This window comes from Myxine glutinosa, chromosome 3 (genome assembly GCF_964187855.1).
Source record: "Myxine glutinosa chromosome 3, kmMyxGlut1.1, whole genome shotgun sequence".
Taxonomy (NCBI): Eukaryota; Metazoa; Chordata; class Myxini; order Myxiniformes; family Myxinidae; genus Myxine; species Myxine glutinosa.
The window spans coordinates 133,798,193-133,814,420 of NC_136263.1; the positions used below are offsets into that span (position 1 = coordinate 133,798,193).

Genomic DNA, 16,228 nt, shown 5'->3' on the forward strand with positions numbered 1-16,228 from the left:
AGTGCCGGTAACGTTAAAGGTGGATTCAAGTCGGGTGAGGAGGATGGTGTGATCGATGGTGTCAAAGGCAGCGCTGAGGTCGAGGAGGACGAGAATGTTGAGGTTGCCAGCGTCAGAGGAGAGGAGAAGGTCGTTGGTGATTTTGAGGAGAGCAGTTTCAGTACTGTGGTTGGAACGGAATCCGGATTGGAATGTTTCATACAGGTTATTGGCAGAGAGGTGATGTTTGAGTTGAGTGGCTACAGCGCGTTCCAAAACTTTCGACAGAAAGGGTAGGTTGGAGATGGGTCTGAAGTTGTTTAGGGTGTCAGGGTTTAGACCAGGTTTTTTTAGAATGGGGGTAACAGCAGCAATTTTGAGGGATGGTGGGATGATGCCTGTAGACAGGGAGGAGTTTATTGTTGCAATGATAAGTGGAGAGAGAGCAGGGAGGGAGGCCTTGACAAAGCTGGAGGGGATGGGGTCAAGAGTGCAGGTGGCAGTTTTCATTCCTATGAGGAGTTCAGAGAGGTCAGTAGGGGAGACCGGGGAGAATTGAGACAGGGGAAGGCAGGATAAGGGGGGGCAGGTGGTTGGAGGGGGAGCGGGTGCGGCAGTGGTCAAGCTGTTGTAGATGTTGTCAATTTTGCGTTGGAAGAAAGAAAGGAAGGAGATGCAGTTGTCTACTGTGAATGACTGGGTGGTGGTGTCCAGGGGGCGGAGGAGTTTGTTTATTGTCGAGAAGAGTGCTTTTGGGTTTCCGGAGCCAGAGTGGATAATTTGAGAGTAGTAGGCGGAGCGGGCGTGGGAGAGGGCATCTTTGTAGTGTTGTAGGTGGTCCTTGTAGGCTTGGGAGTGAACTGTGAGACCTGTTTTATTGCGGAGTCTTTCAAGTTGGCGAGCACGAGTTTTCATCAGGCGGAGTTCAGGGGTAAACCAGGGAGCAGAATGGGTGAAAGAAACTGTTTTGGTTTTTACAGGCGCAAGCTGGTCAAGGCAGGAGGAGAGAGTGTGGTTGTAGTAGTCAGTGAGGTCGGAAGGGGTGTGGAGGTCAATGAAGGGAGAAGTGGACATTTTTTCAGAGAGGGTGGATGAGAATGAGGTAGGTGAAAGAGCGTTTAGCTTACGGAAGTTGATAGTGCGATAATGTCTTGGTGTTGGGGTGGGGATGTTGATGGTCATAGTGATGGCTAAGTGGTCAGAGAGGGTGAGGTCGGAGCCAGAGAGATGGTGCAAAATTAATCCAGTGGAGCAGACAAGGTCCAAAATGTGACCACGGATATGCGTAGGAAAGTTGACATGTTGAGTGAGGTTAAAGCAGGTGAGTAAATCAGTGAGGTCAGTGGTTATTGTGGAGTCAGTGGAGTCCATGTGGATATTGAAATCACCAAGGAGGAGGATTGAGGGGGAGAGGGAACATAGCTGGGTCAGAAAGTAGGAGAAGTCAGACAGGAATAATGGGTGTGGTTTGGGAGGGCGGTAGACGACAGCCATGACTGACTGCGTGCGACCAGAGAGTTTAAAAGCCAGGTGTTCAAAGGATGAGGATGAGGCGATGGGGATGAGGCTGGTCCTGATGTCTTGACGGTGGATAACGGCAATTCCACCACCTCGGCCCTCCGAGCGTGGTTTATTGACGTAGGAATATCCATTGGGTGTGGTGAGGTTGAGCGTGTAGTAGTCCAGTGGTTGTTGCCAGGTTTCGGTGAGACAGAGAAAGTCCAGTTTGTTATCCAGGATGTAGTCGTTGAGGATGAGGCATTTGTTGTTGAGGGACCGGGTGTTGAACAGGGTGAGCTTGATGTTGTTTTGAACAGCGGTGATGAATTCAGGTGATTTAGCCAGGGTTCGCAGGCAGGAGATGCGATTTTGTGCGTTGCCGCGACTAGGTGCGCTGGGACGATGAGTGGGAGTGCGCTGAGCCGACCAGAGGATGGGGATGGAGTGACCTGATTGTACATATACAAACTTACGACCGGAGCCACGGTGAATGTACCTGGGTCGTCGGAGGAGTCCATTTGATTTGATGGCAGAGATGCATGATGGGGTGGAGCGGGTATTGAGCAGAAGGAGCCTTGCGGCGGAGTACCGCAGAGCCATGCCAGGCAGGAGCGGAGAGGCGAGCACGAGGCCAAGGTTGAGGAGGTGAAACAATGGTCCCAACGCACGGGAGCAGGCCCAAGGAAACGAAGGAGCCAGGTAGGTGAAGCCAGGAGCAGAGTCGGGACCAAGCAGAGGGCAGACAGGAGCAAAGAGACGATCACGAGGCCAAGGTTGATCATGGCAAAGCGGGAAATGCAGCGGCAATCAACCGCCGCCGCTACAAATCAAGATCACGGCGGGAAAACCGCCGCCACACCGCTGCGAAGGACACAACCCACGAGAGCGTGCCCGAGGAAACAGCGAGCAGGCGAAGGAGCCGGGTAGGCGAAGCAGGGAGCAGAGCCGGGACTATGCGGAGGGCAGACTCAATGGCCAGAAAATCCGCACGACCACCAAAAAAGCAAGCCACAGACAGTGGCCCAGTCGAAGAAGCGGCGAGCATGTGACGCCTGCGTCCTCTTCAGACCGGACCGGAAGCCAATTTTCAATATGACCGGATATGAACCGGAATGGACTTCCGCTTCATTTTATTATTTAATTTTTTTTTTAATTATTTAATTATTTTAATCAAAAAATAACAAATAAAATTAATGAACTATTTAATCGGGCTAAAATGGCTTAATCGGGCTAAAATGGCTTAATCGGGCTAAAATGGCTTAATCGGGCTAAAATGGCTTAATCGGGCTAAAATGGCTTAATCGGGCTAAAATGGCTTAATCGGGCTAAAATGGCTTAATCGGGCTAAAATGGCTTAATCGGGCTAAAATGGCTTAATCAGGCTAAAATGGCTTAATCAGGCTAAAATGGCTTAATCGCGCTAAAATGGCTTAATCAGGCTAAAATGGCTTAATCAGGCTATAATGGCTTAATCAGGCTATAATGGCTTAATCAGGCTAAAATGGCTTAATCGGGCTAAAATGGCTTAATCAGGCTAAAATGGCTTAATCAGGCTAAAATGGCTTAATCAGGCTATAATGGCTTAATCAGGCTATAATGGCTTAATCAGGCTAAAATGGCTTAATCGGGCTAAAATGGCTTAATCGGGCTAAAATGGCTTAATCGGGCTAAAATGGCTTAATCAGGCTATAATGGCTTAATCGGGCTATAATGGCTTAATCGGGCTAAAATGGCTTAATCGGGCTAAAATGGCTTAATCGGGCTAAAATGGCTTAATCGGGCTAAAATGGCTTAATCGGGCTAAAATGGCTTAATCGGGCTAAAATGGCTTAATCGGGCTAAAATGGCTTAATCGGGCTAAAATGGCTTAATCGGGCTAAAATGGCTTAATCGGGCTAAAATGGCTTAATCGGGCTAAAATGGCTTAATCGGGCTAAAATGGCTTAATCGGGCTAAAATGGCTTAATCGGGCTAAAATGGCTTAATCGGGCTAAAATGGCTTAATCGGGCTAAAATGGCTTAATCGGGCTAAAATGGCTTAATCAGGCTATAATGGCTTAATCGGGCTATAATGGCTTAATCGGGCTAAAATGGCTTAATCGGGCTAAAAATGGCTTAATCGGGCTATAATGGCTTAATCGGGCTATAATGGCTTAATCGGGCTAAAATGGCTTAATCGGGCTAAAATGGCTTAATCGGGCTAAAATGGCTTAATCGGGCTAAAATGGCTTAATCGGGCTAAAATGGCTTAATCGGGCTAAAATGGCTTAATCGGGCTAAAATGGCTTAATCGGGCTAAAATGGCTTAATCGGGCTAAAATGGCTTAATCGGGCTAAAATGGCTTAATCGGGCTAAAATGGCTTAATCGGGCTAAAATGGCTTAATCGGGCTAAAATGGCTTAATCGGGCTAAAATGGCTTAATCGGGCTAAAATGGCTTAATCGGGCTATAATGGCTTAATCGGGCTATAATGGCTTAATCGGGCTAAAATGGCTTAATCGGGCTAAAATGGCTTAATCGGGCTAAAATGGCTTAATCGGGCTAAAATGGCTTAATCGGGCTAAAATGGCTTCATCGGGCTATAATGGCTTAATCGGGCTAAAATGGCTTAATCGGGCTATAATGGCTTAATCGGGCTATAATGGCTTAATCGGGCTAAAATGGCTTAATCGGGCTAAAATGGCTTAATCGGGCTAAAATGGCTTAATCGGGCTAAAATGGCTTAATCGGGCTAAAATTGCTTAATCGGGCTAAAATGGCTTAATCGGGCTAAAATGGCTTAATCGGGCTATAATGGCTTAATCGGGCTATAATGGCTTAATCGGGCTAAAATGGCTTAATCGGGCTAAAATGGCTTAATCGGGCTAAAATGGCTTAATCGGGCTAAAATGGCTTAATCGGGCTAAAATGGCTTAATCGGGCTAAAATGGTTAATCGGGCTAAAATGGCTTAATCGGGCTAAAATGGCTTAATCGGGCTAAAATGGCTTAATCAGGCTAAAATAATAATAATAATAATTCATTTATTTTGTATAGCACTTTTCATGAAGCCCAAAGGCGCTTTGACAGAGGACGCAGGCGACCGGAATGGATATGAGAACTCAAACTATCGCTCTGTGAAACTGCTGAAACGCCCACACAAGGACCCAACCAAAGACCATGTCTCCTTCACAAAGATCATGACAAAATTGATGCAATGGCAAGGTCAGTTAAAAGCTTATACTATTTCAAGAAACCTAAAAATAAAAGCATGAACCTATGTATGTACCTCATTCATTAGCTTAGCTAAAACAATCGAGTTAACCCATCTCTTTATTGATATAATTGTCTGTAATCTCACATCCTTATGTGTGAGGTATCCTGCTTTCTTTCATATCAAACTGATTTTCACAAAATTAAATGCCTTTTTATGTTTCAGGTTGAGGTGCGTGAGCTCCCCACTATCTACAGCAATCAGGAAGAGACAGATACAAGGGTGGTACTGTGCCTTCATCACGCCGCCGCCCTCGGCTACAAGAATGCTGTGGTCGGAACCCCTGACACAGATATCTTTGTAATTCTACTCTACCACGCCCACACCATCAAGCTCACTATATACCTGGTTACAGGATCAGGAAAGCATCGACAGCTACTCAACCTCTCTGAGCTTGCAGAATCCTACGGAGAAGATTACTGTGCCACTGTTCTTCGGTTTTACGTGTTCACTGGAGAGGACTGCACCAGTTCCTTCAAAGGCAAGGGGAAGGTGGGTCCCTTGGAAAAGCTGGAGAAGAACCCCAGGTTTCAGAAGACCTTCAGACAACTCGGTGATGACTGGAACATCAAGCCTCAGATGCTGCAGCAGTTGGAGCAGTTCAGTTGCCTGATGCATGGACAGAGTCGCGAGTCTTCTGTGGACGTCATACGTACGAAGCTGCTGCGGAAGATGGTGGGGGAGGACAAGAAACTTACATCAAAATCTAAGGTGGACCTGGCTCGCCTTCCTCCCTGCCATTCTGCACTGAAGCCACACGTCCAACGTGTAAACCACCATGTTGCACTGTTCAAGCGAGCTCATGAACCCTTCATAGAAAAGCCAAAACCCTACAGTGAAGGACAGGGATGGACGCTGACTGATGAAGGACCGTTGGATCCGGTGTGGTCCTGTGGGCCTGTCCTACCAGCTTCTCTGGTTGATCTACTGGACTGTGGAGATCATGAAGAGGTGGACAGCGAAGATGAGGAAGAAGAAGAGGACTAGTTTGACTTTGATGATTTCATTGAAAGCGAGGATGATGAATGATGGATGTGGTAAAAGTCATTTGGTCACAAATATAGCACCAGTATGGTAAAATTGCCATCAAAAGTCCCGCTTAATGTGTAACGTTGACCTAGATACAGTGACAAATCAAATTCTTGGTATTACAGGCACTTAAGAATTTGCAGGTTAACATGTTACTTTAGGAGTCGCGGAAGGCGAGAGAACGAAACCATCTTCGAACCCTACGAATGGCCTCATTCTCTCGCCTTCCGCGACTCCTAAACTGGTGACCTCCGACTGCCCCCGAACGGATTCGGGGGCTGCGAACGAACACGGCAAGCGCGCCCTAGCCAGGGAAGCCACCTAAGCTGGTGACGCCGGCTTCTCCCGCACGGCTTCGGGCGCAGTTTCGAACGCGGTTTCGAAATGCCGGAGTTTCGGTAACGACGACGGCCATGACTATGAGGTTCGTGCACCGCGCTCGGCTCCTCCTCTACGACCGGAGGGGCGAACCTATTCCAAAACCCTCCGAAGGCACGGCTGCTTCGTCACCTTCGCGTGCACTGACGTTGGCGGAACGGCTGTTTCGTCACCGCGCGCGCTGACGTTAGCGGCACGGCCGCTTCGTCACCCTCGCGCAACTACAACTACAACTGCAACTACTTCTCCGACCCTGCATCCTCGGGAGGCCCGCGAGGAACCTCGGCAGCCTCCCCCGAGGCCTTGACCAGCCCCTCGGTTGGCTCACCCGCTATTCGCGGGCACCGCTCGAGCCTTCTCCCCACTGCACCCGCGACCTGCAACCTCAGGAGGCCCGCGAGGAACCTCGGCAGCCTCCCCCGAGGACTTGCCCAGCCCCTCGGTCGCCTCGGCCTACGCATAGGCCCGTGGAGTGCATTCTGGGGGGATGTATGTGGCGGTTACCTCATGTGCAGGTAACCGCATGTTGCGGTTACCTTATGTGATTACCTTATTTGGGCATAATACACGTGCACGGGCCTGTTGGACTTGTGGTTGTGCGGCCGTGACGCACGCGCGGTTGCCCGAGCCACGCCCTCCGAAGAGGGCTTTTGGCTTTATATAAGCATGCTGACTTCCGTTCGAGTTTAGTGTGCTGGATCTTGCTGTTACAATAAACCATCTTCGAACCCTACGAATGGCCTCGTTCTCTCGCCTTCCGCGACTCCGCCACATTACCATGTATACATTTACTTTATCTTTGAGTGCTTTTTGTAATTACCCTTGACCCTCAAAATGGGTCTAGATATCTTATTTGTGCCGTCATCTGCAGTATTGGTTGAGATATCGTGAAAATTGTATTTTTCTGTAATGGTGACACTAATTTGCACAAATTTGCATTAAAATGATACGTGGGACACTTTTTGAATTTTTTAACATAGCTAATCGTTTTCTACGCATTTTTTCTGATATAGAGACATTGATTAGAAGTTGATTTCAGGAGGGTGCACAGATCCCCCTTCTACCCACTAGACTATATGGAACACAGCGATAGCTGCTGGGTAATGGAACACACTCCCATACCTGCCAACCTTTTTTGAAAGAAAAGCGGTAGGCTGGCGTGCGACGCAGTCCCCCCGGCATGCCCCCCCGGAAAATTTGCCCCACCGGATCGTTGTATCCCCCATGACTGATGGAGAAGTCAGATCGACACATATCACAGAAGGCATGTCCGTCTCCCTTACGCGAAGCCTTGATACACTTGAACTCTGTTGTCCAACTTGGCTTAAACTTGTTGACCCAGCGTGGGGGTGGTTTTCTCTTTTCTGGTGTTTGCATTGTTGTCGTGCACTGAAGCCATGAATACTCTCTATTCACTGCAGTCTTTGATCATGAATGGAAAATGGCGCGTTGTCTTGAAATGAATGCCCGCTCTTTCCTGTCGTCCCATTGGTCATGCTTAGTTTGGAAGCAATAACCAATCGCTGACGAGATAAGAAATCAAGGTCAGGCACGAGTTTTGTGCAATGTAGAAGCAGCCGCGTGTAATACGATCTTGGCAGTGAGAAACGAACGCAAAACTGAAAAAACACAACTATTTATTTTTTTCCAATAACAATTTCCAAATGCGGCATGTGTGACTATTAAAATCGGTATGCGTTGGGAGCTATAGAAAATCGGTAGGGTTGGTAGGTGCGCAGTCCATGGCATTAAAAAGTAAATCAAAAACTCGACGGCGTCTCTCGTTGTGACGAGAAAAAAAACCGAACAAACTGTTTTAATCGATTCTCTGTCAACATTATCATCAAACAGCATGAATATTGAAAGTGATCTGAAAACTTACCAACGACTCGCGAATAAACTCGTCTGCTCGGTCTCATCCTCACACCTTCCGCAGAAGATTGAGAATCGCGTTGTTTGTTATTGGTGTTGTTTTTTGCTTCTTTTGTTTTACGCCTCCCATAAAACCTCTCATAAAGCGAAAGGAAAGAAATACAATACCAAAAGTCTTCCGAAGGCGTTTAAAGACAAAAAATAAACAAGAATTGTAAAAATAAAATAAAAACAAGAATGAAAATCCTCAAAGAGAAAATTCCCTTTCTGTGTGTGTGAGCGGCTGCAGGTTTGAGTTACTTCCGGTAGCGACGGCTGCCGCATTTTCGCGCCGTGAAAACAACTCCCCAGCAACGACCTGAACGCCATTCCTGATTTGATACCCTTGGTAATTTGTGAGGTGTAACGTTTACAAAACCACGTGCCCGCACTTCTGTTCGAATGAGCACAAAGAAAAAACAGCAAATTTTACAAAAAAAAAACATACTAGTTTACAAACGAGTGTTATAACATTGCTAATGGGGTATGCTTACACATTGTGCAAGCAATAACAATCCGGCTTCGTACGTAGGTACATAATAAATAGAAGCTTTATGATTATAGGCAAACATCACCGACCTTCACCGACGATATCAATTTAGGTTTATCTATTCATTTTATGGACGCATTTACAGTTTTTACGTACATTTTCATTGAGATTTTTATTCCACAGTTTACAGTTGTAGAATTTACAATTTTCAAATGTTAGATATTGATTGAGGCCTTTCCCCCCTCATCCAAATTGGGCTAAGGGGTATTGTCGTCACGGGCTTCGTCCGGGCGTCCGTCAACTTTTGGTTTCCGTCAATTTCAAGGAGAACGGCTTGTCCGAATAAATCCATTTTTGCAGCGTGTGTTGGGGTTGAGTAGAGGAAGGTTCCTTTCGAAAATGGGCGCCTGCGATTTTCAATATGGCCGCCACGGTAGCCATCTTGAAATTGGTTTCCGTCAATTTCGAGCAGAACGGCTTGTCCGATTAAATCCATGTTTGCAGTGTCTGTTGGGGTTGAGTAGAGGAAGACGCCTTTCGAAAATGGGCATGCTGCGATTTTCAATATGGCTGCCACGGCGGCCATCTTGAAATTGGTTTCCATCTATTTTGAGCAGAACGGCTTGTCTGATTAAATCCATTTTTGCAGTGTGTGTTGGGGTTGGGTAGAGGAAGGTTCATGGGTCGCGCTGCGATTTTCAATATGGCCGTCACTGCAGCCATCTTGAAATTGGTTTCCACCATGCATGGGCTGAGGGGTTACGTCTGCTTTGCGGTGCTATTTATTATGTATGCGTTTATGGTTTTCTACGTAAATTTTCATTTGCAGATGTTTTCCGACTGTTTTGTGATTTTTCTCGGTGTACCAGCTTCAATGTCCATCGGCACGCCAAATTTCAGGATTTCTATGTTTATCCACCTTGCTTGGCCCTTGGTTCTGACTTGGTCATAACCCACCTGGAAGGTCCACCAAACATGTTTTAGTACCTGACAGTTTATTTTAGGATATATGTAGTTAAGCATTCAAAACCCCTCATGAATAATTGCGAACAAGAACAAGTTCGCAACGAGTTGGTCCATCGGTTCTTCTGAGAAGTAGTGGAAAGTCCTCGAGCTTGTAACATTATTGTACGGTATTCATTCACCTCTATTGTTCGGATTGCAGTATTCTCAATACAATAAACTTCTACTTTTGTTTGTTGACTCACTTACCAAGTTTGTTTCATAAGGAAGTTAAAGCTCATTTCTCAATCGAAAATCAGAAACAGAGAGAACAAGCAGACAGCACCTGTCACCACGGCAACAAGGTGGTAGTTTAATGGGTTGCCAAGTCAAAAATCTTATATCAAATGTGTCAATACTGAAATATCATGACCTCATGGTGTGAATCTTGATGTAATTTCACTTATCATCATGATGATGCAAGATTTCTTACAGCTACACCAGCACACCCTCGTAACAACATGAGAATGTTCTCATTGTTGCCATGATGATGCATTGCTGCTGCTTTCTCTGAGTCACGTGACCATGATGTCATCTTGCAAGTACTCCTTCACAGTGCCATTTTGTCATGATGACGTAATGAGAATATTGAACAGTGTTAATAAGACATATTCACATCATACAATATAAACAACATCAGGATTTATTTTTTTTAATCGACATTTGCCTAAAAGCCAATGTTAAATTCGTTTTGGCTTAGATCCAATATTACATTGTTTACATTTCCTGCTGTGCATGGGTATTTATGAGTGAAAATAATACTAGGATCATGATATCACAACACTCATGATGATGGCACAATATCCTTATGGTAAGTAGCATGGCATCTGAATGACAACTGAAGTGTTTATACCTGAAAATATGTGAGGTGGCATTTTGATGTAATTATGTCATCATTGAGACTTTCACAAGTTGTAAGGTCCAAAAGTTGTCATAAAGCTCATCAACAGCGTGACATCAACACCCCTCTGCCAGGCCCCCTCCACCCCCAACCCTTCAAGTCTCTTGGCTCAACCTTCCTTGTCATCTCCATGTGTGATGACATAAACAAGGTTCTTGTAGTCAAGGTTTCCAGCCACATCTGGTGGAAACGCCTTGAATAGTGAATCAATCTGGAAAAAAGATCGAGGTTAAGTAAACCAGTCAACGATTCTCAAGTAAAAGAAAAATTTCATCAAGCAAGTTTTTTTTTTTTTTGAGGGCCATTCAAAAATTTCTGTGACATACTGTATTTGCAATAGTCTAAGTCTCTAAGGCATGTTATTTTCATATGTCCCGTTCTGTGAAAATATCCGCGAATAAAAAATCAGCCTGTGCAGACTTGCTTTGCTCACGGAAGTTCAGGTGACCCAAGACAATGGAGCTTACACCCACAATTGTTGCTAAGCAATGCTAACATGCATCTTTTCCGTCTCTTATTTTATAACCTTTTCCGCATTTACATTAAAAATAAAAACATATTGTTATATGTATGTATTTAAAAAATGAAAGTAATTGTTGAGGAGCAATGACAAAATGTTGAAAGGAAAAAAGGTTATCATCACCTCCTCCTTGGTAAACCGATCTGCTTGCGTCGTCAGCATCTCAGTGAGGCTGAATGGACAAAAAACATTGCAGCAATGATTAATATTCAATCCATGAACCCTATACTGATACAATGGCACTCGCCTGCATTGATTGTGTAAATATATGTTTTAATACCGTGACTGCTTTGTCACCGTTTGGCCTGAATGGGATTAATGGTGCTTTGGAGGGGAGGAGGTGTAACAGAAGACATATAGCTTACAAATCTTTCTTGACGAATCCTACTGCATTTGGATCAAAAACCTTGAATGCACTTAGGATGGTTTCCTCGGGATCAGCACCTGCAGGTAGAGAGGTATTTAGAAACACAACGAAGAGAAATTATATTATAAAAAGAGATGGAGAATGGATGAACTGTTGGTGTACCAAATAATGTTGTACAGTATAAAGCAATGCGATTGTGTGCATACCAAATAATTGAAAGCAAACAATTACATGGGGAAACTTGCAACTTTACTGAAGTTCAGACACTCGTATATCATTAATAAACTGCCATGTGCTCAAGCTTTTCCATTGCAGCGACCAATATTGGTTTTCCTTTCAATCCCAATAATCCTTCCAAAGTTTTACAAACCTGGACATAAGTTTGTGTTTATGGCAACACCTGTTTAAGCAACTTAGCCCATTGTTCTCTTCTGGATACAAGATAAATAAAGGAAAAAATGTGTTTCGGAGCATGATCAGCTTTTCCCCATAAATTGAGAGATCACCTTTCAGTTTTTCCCCAAACATAGTGAGGAAGACAGTGAAATTGATGGTTCCAGGAGCCTCCTTGATCATCTCCTCCAGCTCTTCATTCTTCACATTCACACGCCCTGTCAGGAAAAGTACCACAGGAAGTGAAATGGATAAAGGAAAGTTAAGAAAAATAAAGTATCAGAAAGAAAAAAGGCCCAAAGACCAATGATGCAATATATTTAAGGGAGATAATTTTTTGTTGGGTGGGATGAATGTCTATATGTAAAAAAAAAGAATATTATATTACAACTGTAAAAGAAGAATAAGTAAAAACAATGGCAAAGGAAGTTGAATAATTTACCCATGGCACCGAAAGTATCCCTGAGATCATCTTTCGTGATGATTCCATCCCGGTTTTGGTCAATCACGGTGAATGCCTAACACAGTCAACAGGAGGAAGATCAGGAACACTTAAATGGCTAGATACATTCCTTCAGATAAAATCACATTTCTTTGAGCTACTTGTTTTGGATCTCCGCATGCCATTTGGTTCCAAGTTTCCTGAATCAGTGTTTTCTCGGTTTCTGGCTTGAATTTATAGCGACCAACTATGTGGACGAGGAGAGAGGAGGATGCTAAGTTGAAAAAAGGATGACAAAGGGAGAAATTAGCGTATGGGAAGGAGAGGGAGAGAAAGTAAAGTAGAAGTTGTCAAGAAGTTTGATAGGAGTAAGAAAAGGAATGAGGTAGAGGGAGGGGTTCACAATTATGCCATTTTGCATCAGGAATAAATAGATGGAACCATGTGCTTTTAGGGGGCATCTATTTTTATCTATGCTCAATATCAGGAATCTAGCACTCTTCCTCCTCCCTCGCCCTCTCCCCCAACACCTGTAGTCACCACCTTATAATTCAAAGCTCTCTGCACCTACCTACAAAATAGGGATTGAAAGTTTGCCTCTACAATTTAATCCCATACTACCAGCGCATTCTCTACCATTTTTAAAGCTCAGGCCAAACAGCAATGTTTCCAATAACAGAACAGAACATAAAATAAGTTAGGAATAGTCTATGTAAAAAAAAAACTTAATGTGAAAAAATAGAAGTATTAATTGGAATGTTCCATGTACACAAATCATTTCACCTGTCCCCCTTCCCATAATATCAGAAAGGTCTTGATCAATATATAATTTATCAACCCTCATATGCATTGTATTCCATAAACAATGGAACCGTACTTACTACGTAAGATAGGCATATTTAACACAAGGCGTATGCACATAAACCCAGCAATAGTTAACGTAGACCCGAAATCCCATAAGGATGATGAGCGAATTAACCGCTCATAGGGAAGGATTAATTTAGACAAGAAAAAAAACCTTAACATTCAATAACTAACTTGTGATATAAAGCACAAAAATCCAACAAACCTTTTGACCATGTGTCATTTGTTAAATAAACTTTTTGAAATCGCCAGATTATTCTGTATTGAACGCTTTAAGGTTACACACTATTAAATTGATAGAGTTATTCCATTTCATAGTCCAGTCCTGTTCCTTTTCATTCAAATAAATTAATAAATAAAGATTCATTCAAGGATAATAATAAATATTTCTTGTCCCATATTCAGGGAAAATATTCTTTGGTGACACCGTAAGTTAACCATCATAAAAACATAAAACACAAATGGAATAAGAAAACAAAATAAAAAGATATAAAATATAAAATAAATATAAAATATGGAAGATGGACTAAACAGCAAAATGGGTAGGAATTTGAATTTGAATTTAGCATTTGAATTGCATATGGTACAAATGACTTTTTGAAAATGTTCTTCTTCATCCTCGTTACACAAAAGCGTCTCATTGATGGCAGTTTTTCAAAAAGTCCGCTTTATCCAGAATGATCCTTGATATTTTCACAAAACACGAAGAAAAATCCTTAAACATTGAGTGATAAAACAAAGAATGAGTGATAAATTCTTCTCTCATAATCCCGCCCTCCAAAGGGATATATTAAGGCTTGGTAAATAGAGCCATTCTTTACTTCTTGGCTATTTGAAGTCCCAATTGAAGACCACTGTGGTCAAATTTATTTTAAAAATGTCTTCTCAGATAAAATCTGGAGTTGGTTATTTCTCCTGTAGTTCTTTCTATTTTGTGATCCTTCATTATCACAATTACAAAAAAGTATATATACACATCAGCGATCATGATCGCAAACACCCCCCACCCATCTCGTATGAGCATAATGTACCACCCAAAACCCTACCCTCTCTTCCCTATGCGTTTGTGTATGTAATAAATAGACAGATCTTTGTAGAATATTTGTCTCCCTCAACCATATGAAGATCTGTGCAATGTTGGTACATACAGTTTATGCCTTTGTTTTCTTACCTCTTTAAACTCCTGTATCTGTGTTTGATCAAACTGAGAGAACACATTTGAGCTGTCCATCTTCTTCTTCTTCCTGGCGACCGGCTGTGGATGAAAGTACCAAAGATAATGACATAATGAAAGCAGTTGTTTCCTTTTGGAGTGTTTCTGACTGTCAATGCTCCTTCTGTCCTTGTAGTTTAATTTGAAAGCAATGATATCTATCAGTTATCATTCTCTGATCTTGTCTTGTCTATCCTTCTGATTTCCTCCTTTTTTCTATGATGTCATGGAAATGTAATTAGAACATATTGCAATCCCAGCCCTATTTGCAAAACATAAAGTTCTAAATTCTTTGCAGACTATAATTTCGTCAACATTATCCATGAACTAGTGTGTAACGATACACTACTTTGTTAACCATAGTCCGTAAGTTATACGGATTGTTATAAATAGACCTAGTTCGACATGACATTGTCCAGATATCCATGCACAAATTTTGATAAAAATCACTTACCATGTTTGCAGTTTCTCAAAAACAGACACAAAAAAGAAAAAGAAAAAGGATGCTCTCCTAGAGACCAGGAGCTGAAGTTTTGGGGGTCCCGTGAAGCTGGAGAGTCGAGGGATTTATAGGATCCCTTGGGCTCTTCCTTTCCATAGGAGGTCTGGCCCACCGGGTTAATTTTAGAAAAAGACTCGAGTCAGAAGGACTTTATATGGACAAGTCAAGGAGAAAGGGGATACGGAAGGAAATTTTAAGCTTCTCTTGCACGCTTTCATTCCACCCCTATTGCACACTCCGTCACACTCAAAACTCGGGTAGGCCATCTCCGCAATTCCCAATGGAGCTTCAATTGTGCAAGATTTAACTTTTGTTTCTTTCCTTTTGTTTCTTATTTTTTCTTTATTCGTAGTTAATCAAGAGGCAGCTCTTCTAATAAATCCCCATGCTCCTTTTGCTTTACTTCAAAAGTTCTTCCAACTCATGAAGCTTTTAAAGTTTTTTTTCAAATGAACAATCAAGACAACAGGATATAAGAAGCAAGTCTGCGAATCAAAAGTGCTCACTAATCATACATGTGTTCATCTACTTGATAGAATATCACTGCTCACTGGCATTTTGCTTTCTGGAAGGTTGCTATTATTGATTAAAGAAACAACTTTGTTCTCCCAGTTTGGCCACTTTCCCAAGGAGGTTGGTTAAATAAGGAATACAATGTTTGCAAGATGGAGTATGCTGCTGAGACAGCACAAGGAAGAAGGAATGGAGAGAAATGAAAATGCAAGTCTCAGTTCGAAGGAGTCTGGAAGGGAGGGGAGATGTTGAAGGATATTGGGTATGTGGGGGTGGGCCATGGAATGGCTTCCGCAGCTGTTTCTGTCAATGTATTCATCCTTCCCTCCTTTGACGTCTTGCATTTGCACTACTATATCATTGCATATTAGCACATACATTTTACTTCTTTTTTTTGTGTTTGTTTTATTTTTACACCCACATTTTGGAATTACTGTGTCTATAAATTCCTGAAAAAGGAATGAATGCAATTTTTCAGTGATTTGTAACCATCTCTTTTGTAATCCCTTGGCATTATCAGGCCGATAGCCAAATATTTTGGGGTCTACATCTATACCTATAAAAGGCAAAAATCTCTCTTTTTGTATGTGTTCTATGCACGGCCACATCATTTAAGTTACAAACTCCAAACTTGGGGTACAAATACAACTTTGTGTGTGTGTGTGGGGGGGGGGGGGGGGGGTAACATAGGCTATGTGTTCGTGGCCTCATGAGGGGATATGGGGGGCTGGGGGATGTAAATTTTCTATGTAAATGTGTACCGTGTAGCGCCACCTGGTGCTGGTGGCAGTGGGTAATACAATCCCCTCTTTTACCTCGGCAACGCAAAGGTTAAAGCACTCTTTACACAGGTAAATTTGTCCTGTTTCTCTCCCCCTCTTCCCCCCCCCCCCCCCTGACCTGTCCTCCTCTCCCCTATCCCCCCATTCTCACCTCCTCCTCCTCCTCTCCCCTCCCCTTTCGTCCTCCTC

General features: G+C 43.3%; 2 protein-coding genes across 13 annotated transcripts in view; both read right to left on the reverse strand.

Annotated features, from left to right (window-relative positions):
- Positions 1 to 8,321, reverse strand: part of LOC137423202 (acyl-CoA dehydrogenase family member 11) — a 78,658-nt gene extending 70,337 nt beyond the window's left edge. For 2 of the 12 annotated variants that reach the window (XM_078774576.1, XM_068110091.2), the window contains exon 1: positions 8,022 to 8,286. In XM_078774576.1, the coding sequence (XP_078630702.1) occupies positions 8,022 to 8,058 (37 nt within the window). In that variant the 5' untranslated portion in view covers positions 8,059 to 8,286. Of the gene's footprint in view, positions 1 to 8,021 lie in introns of all 12 variants that reach the window. The other 10 variants (XM_068110094.2, XM_068110095.2, XM_078774577.1 and 7 more) reach the window with 7 other exon arrangements.
- Positions 8,322 to 9,811: 1,490 nt separating this feature from the next.
- Positions 9,812 to 14,885, reverse strand: LOC137423199 (myosin regulatory light chain 2, ventricular/cardiac muscle isoform). Its single transcript, XM_068110088.2, has 7 exons — positions 14,697 to 14,885; positions 14,201 to 14,284; positions 12,166 to 12,241; positions 11,837 to 11,941; positions 11,329 to 11,407; positions 11,087 to 11,135; positions 9,812 to 10,654 (listed from the first exon to the last, which is right to left on the reverse strand). Exons 1-7 carry the CDS (start codon positions 14,697 to 14,699, stop codon positions 10,553 to 10,555), a joined length of 498 nt encoding a protein of 165 aa, XP_067966189.1. The 5' UTR covers positions 14,700 to 14,885; the 3' UTR covers positions 9,812 to 10,552.
- Between the last annotated feature and the right edge of the window lie 1,343 nt (positions 14,886 to 16,228).

Coding starts and splice junctions, on each gene's coding strand:
- LOC137423199 (XM_068110088.2), bottom strand. Junction 12,242..14,200: donor AGATACAGGAGTTTAAAGAG/GTAAGAAAACAA, acceptor TGACTGTGTTAG/GCATTCACCGTGATTGACCA. Junction 11,942..12,165: donor GGATACTTTCGGTGCCATGG/GTAAATTATTCA, acceptor TTTTCCTGACAG/GGCGTGTGAATGTGAAGAAT.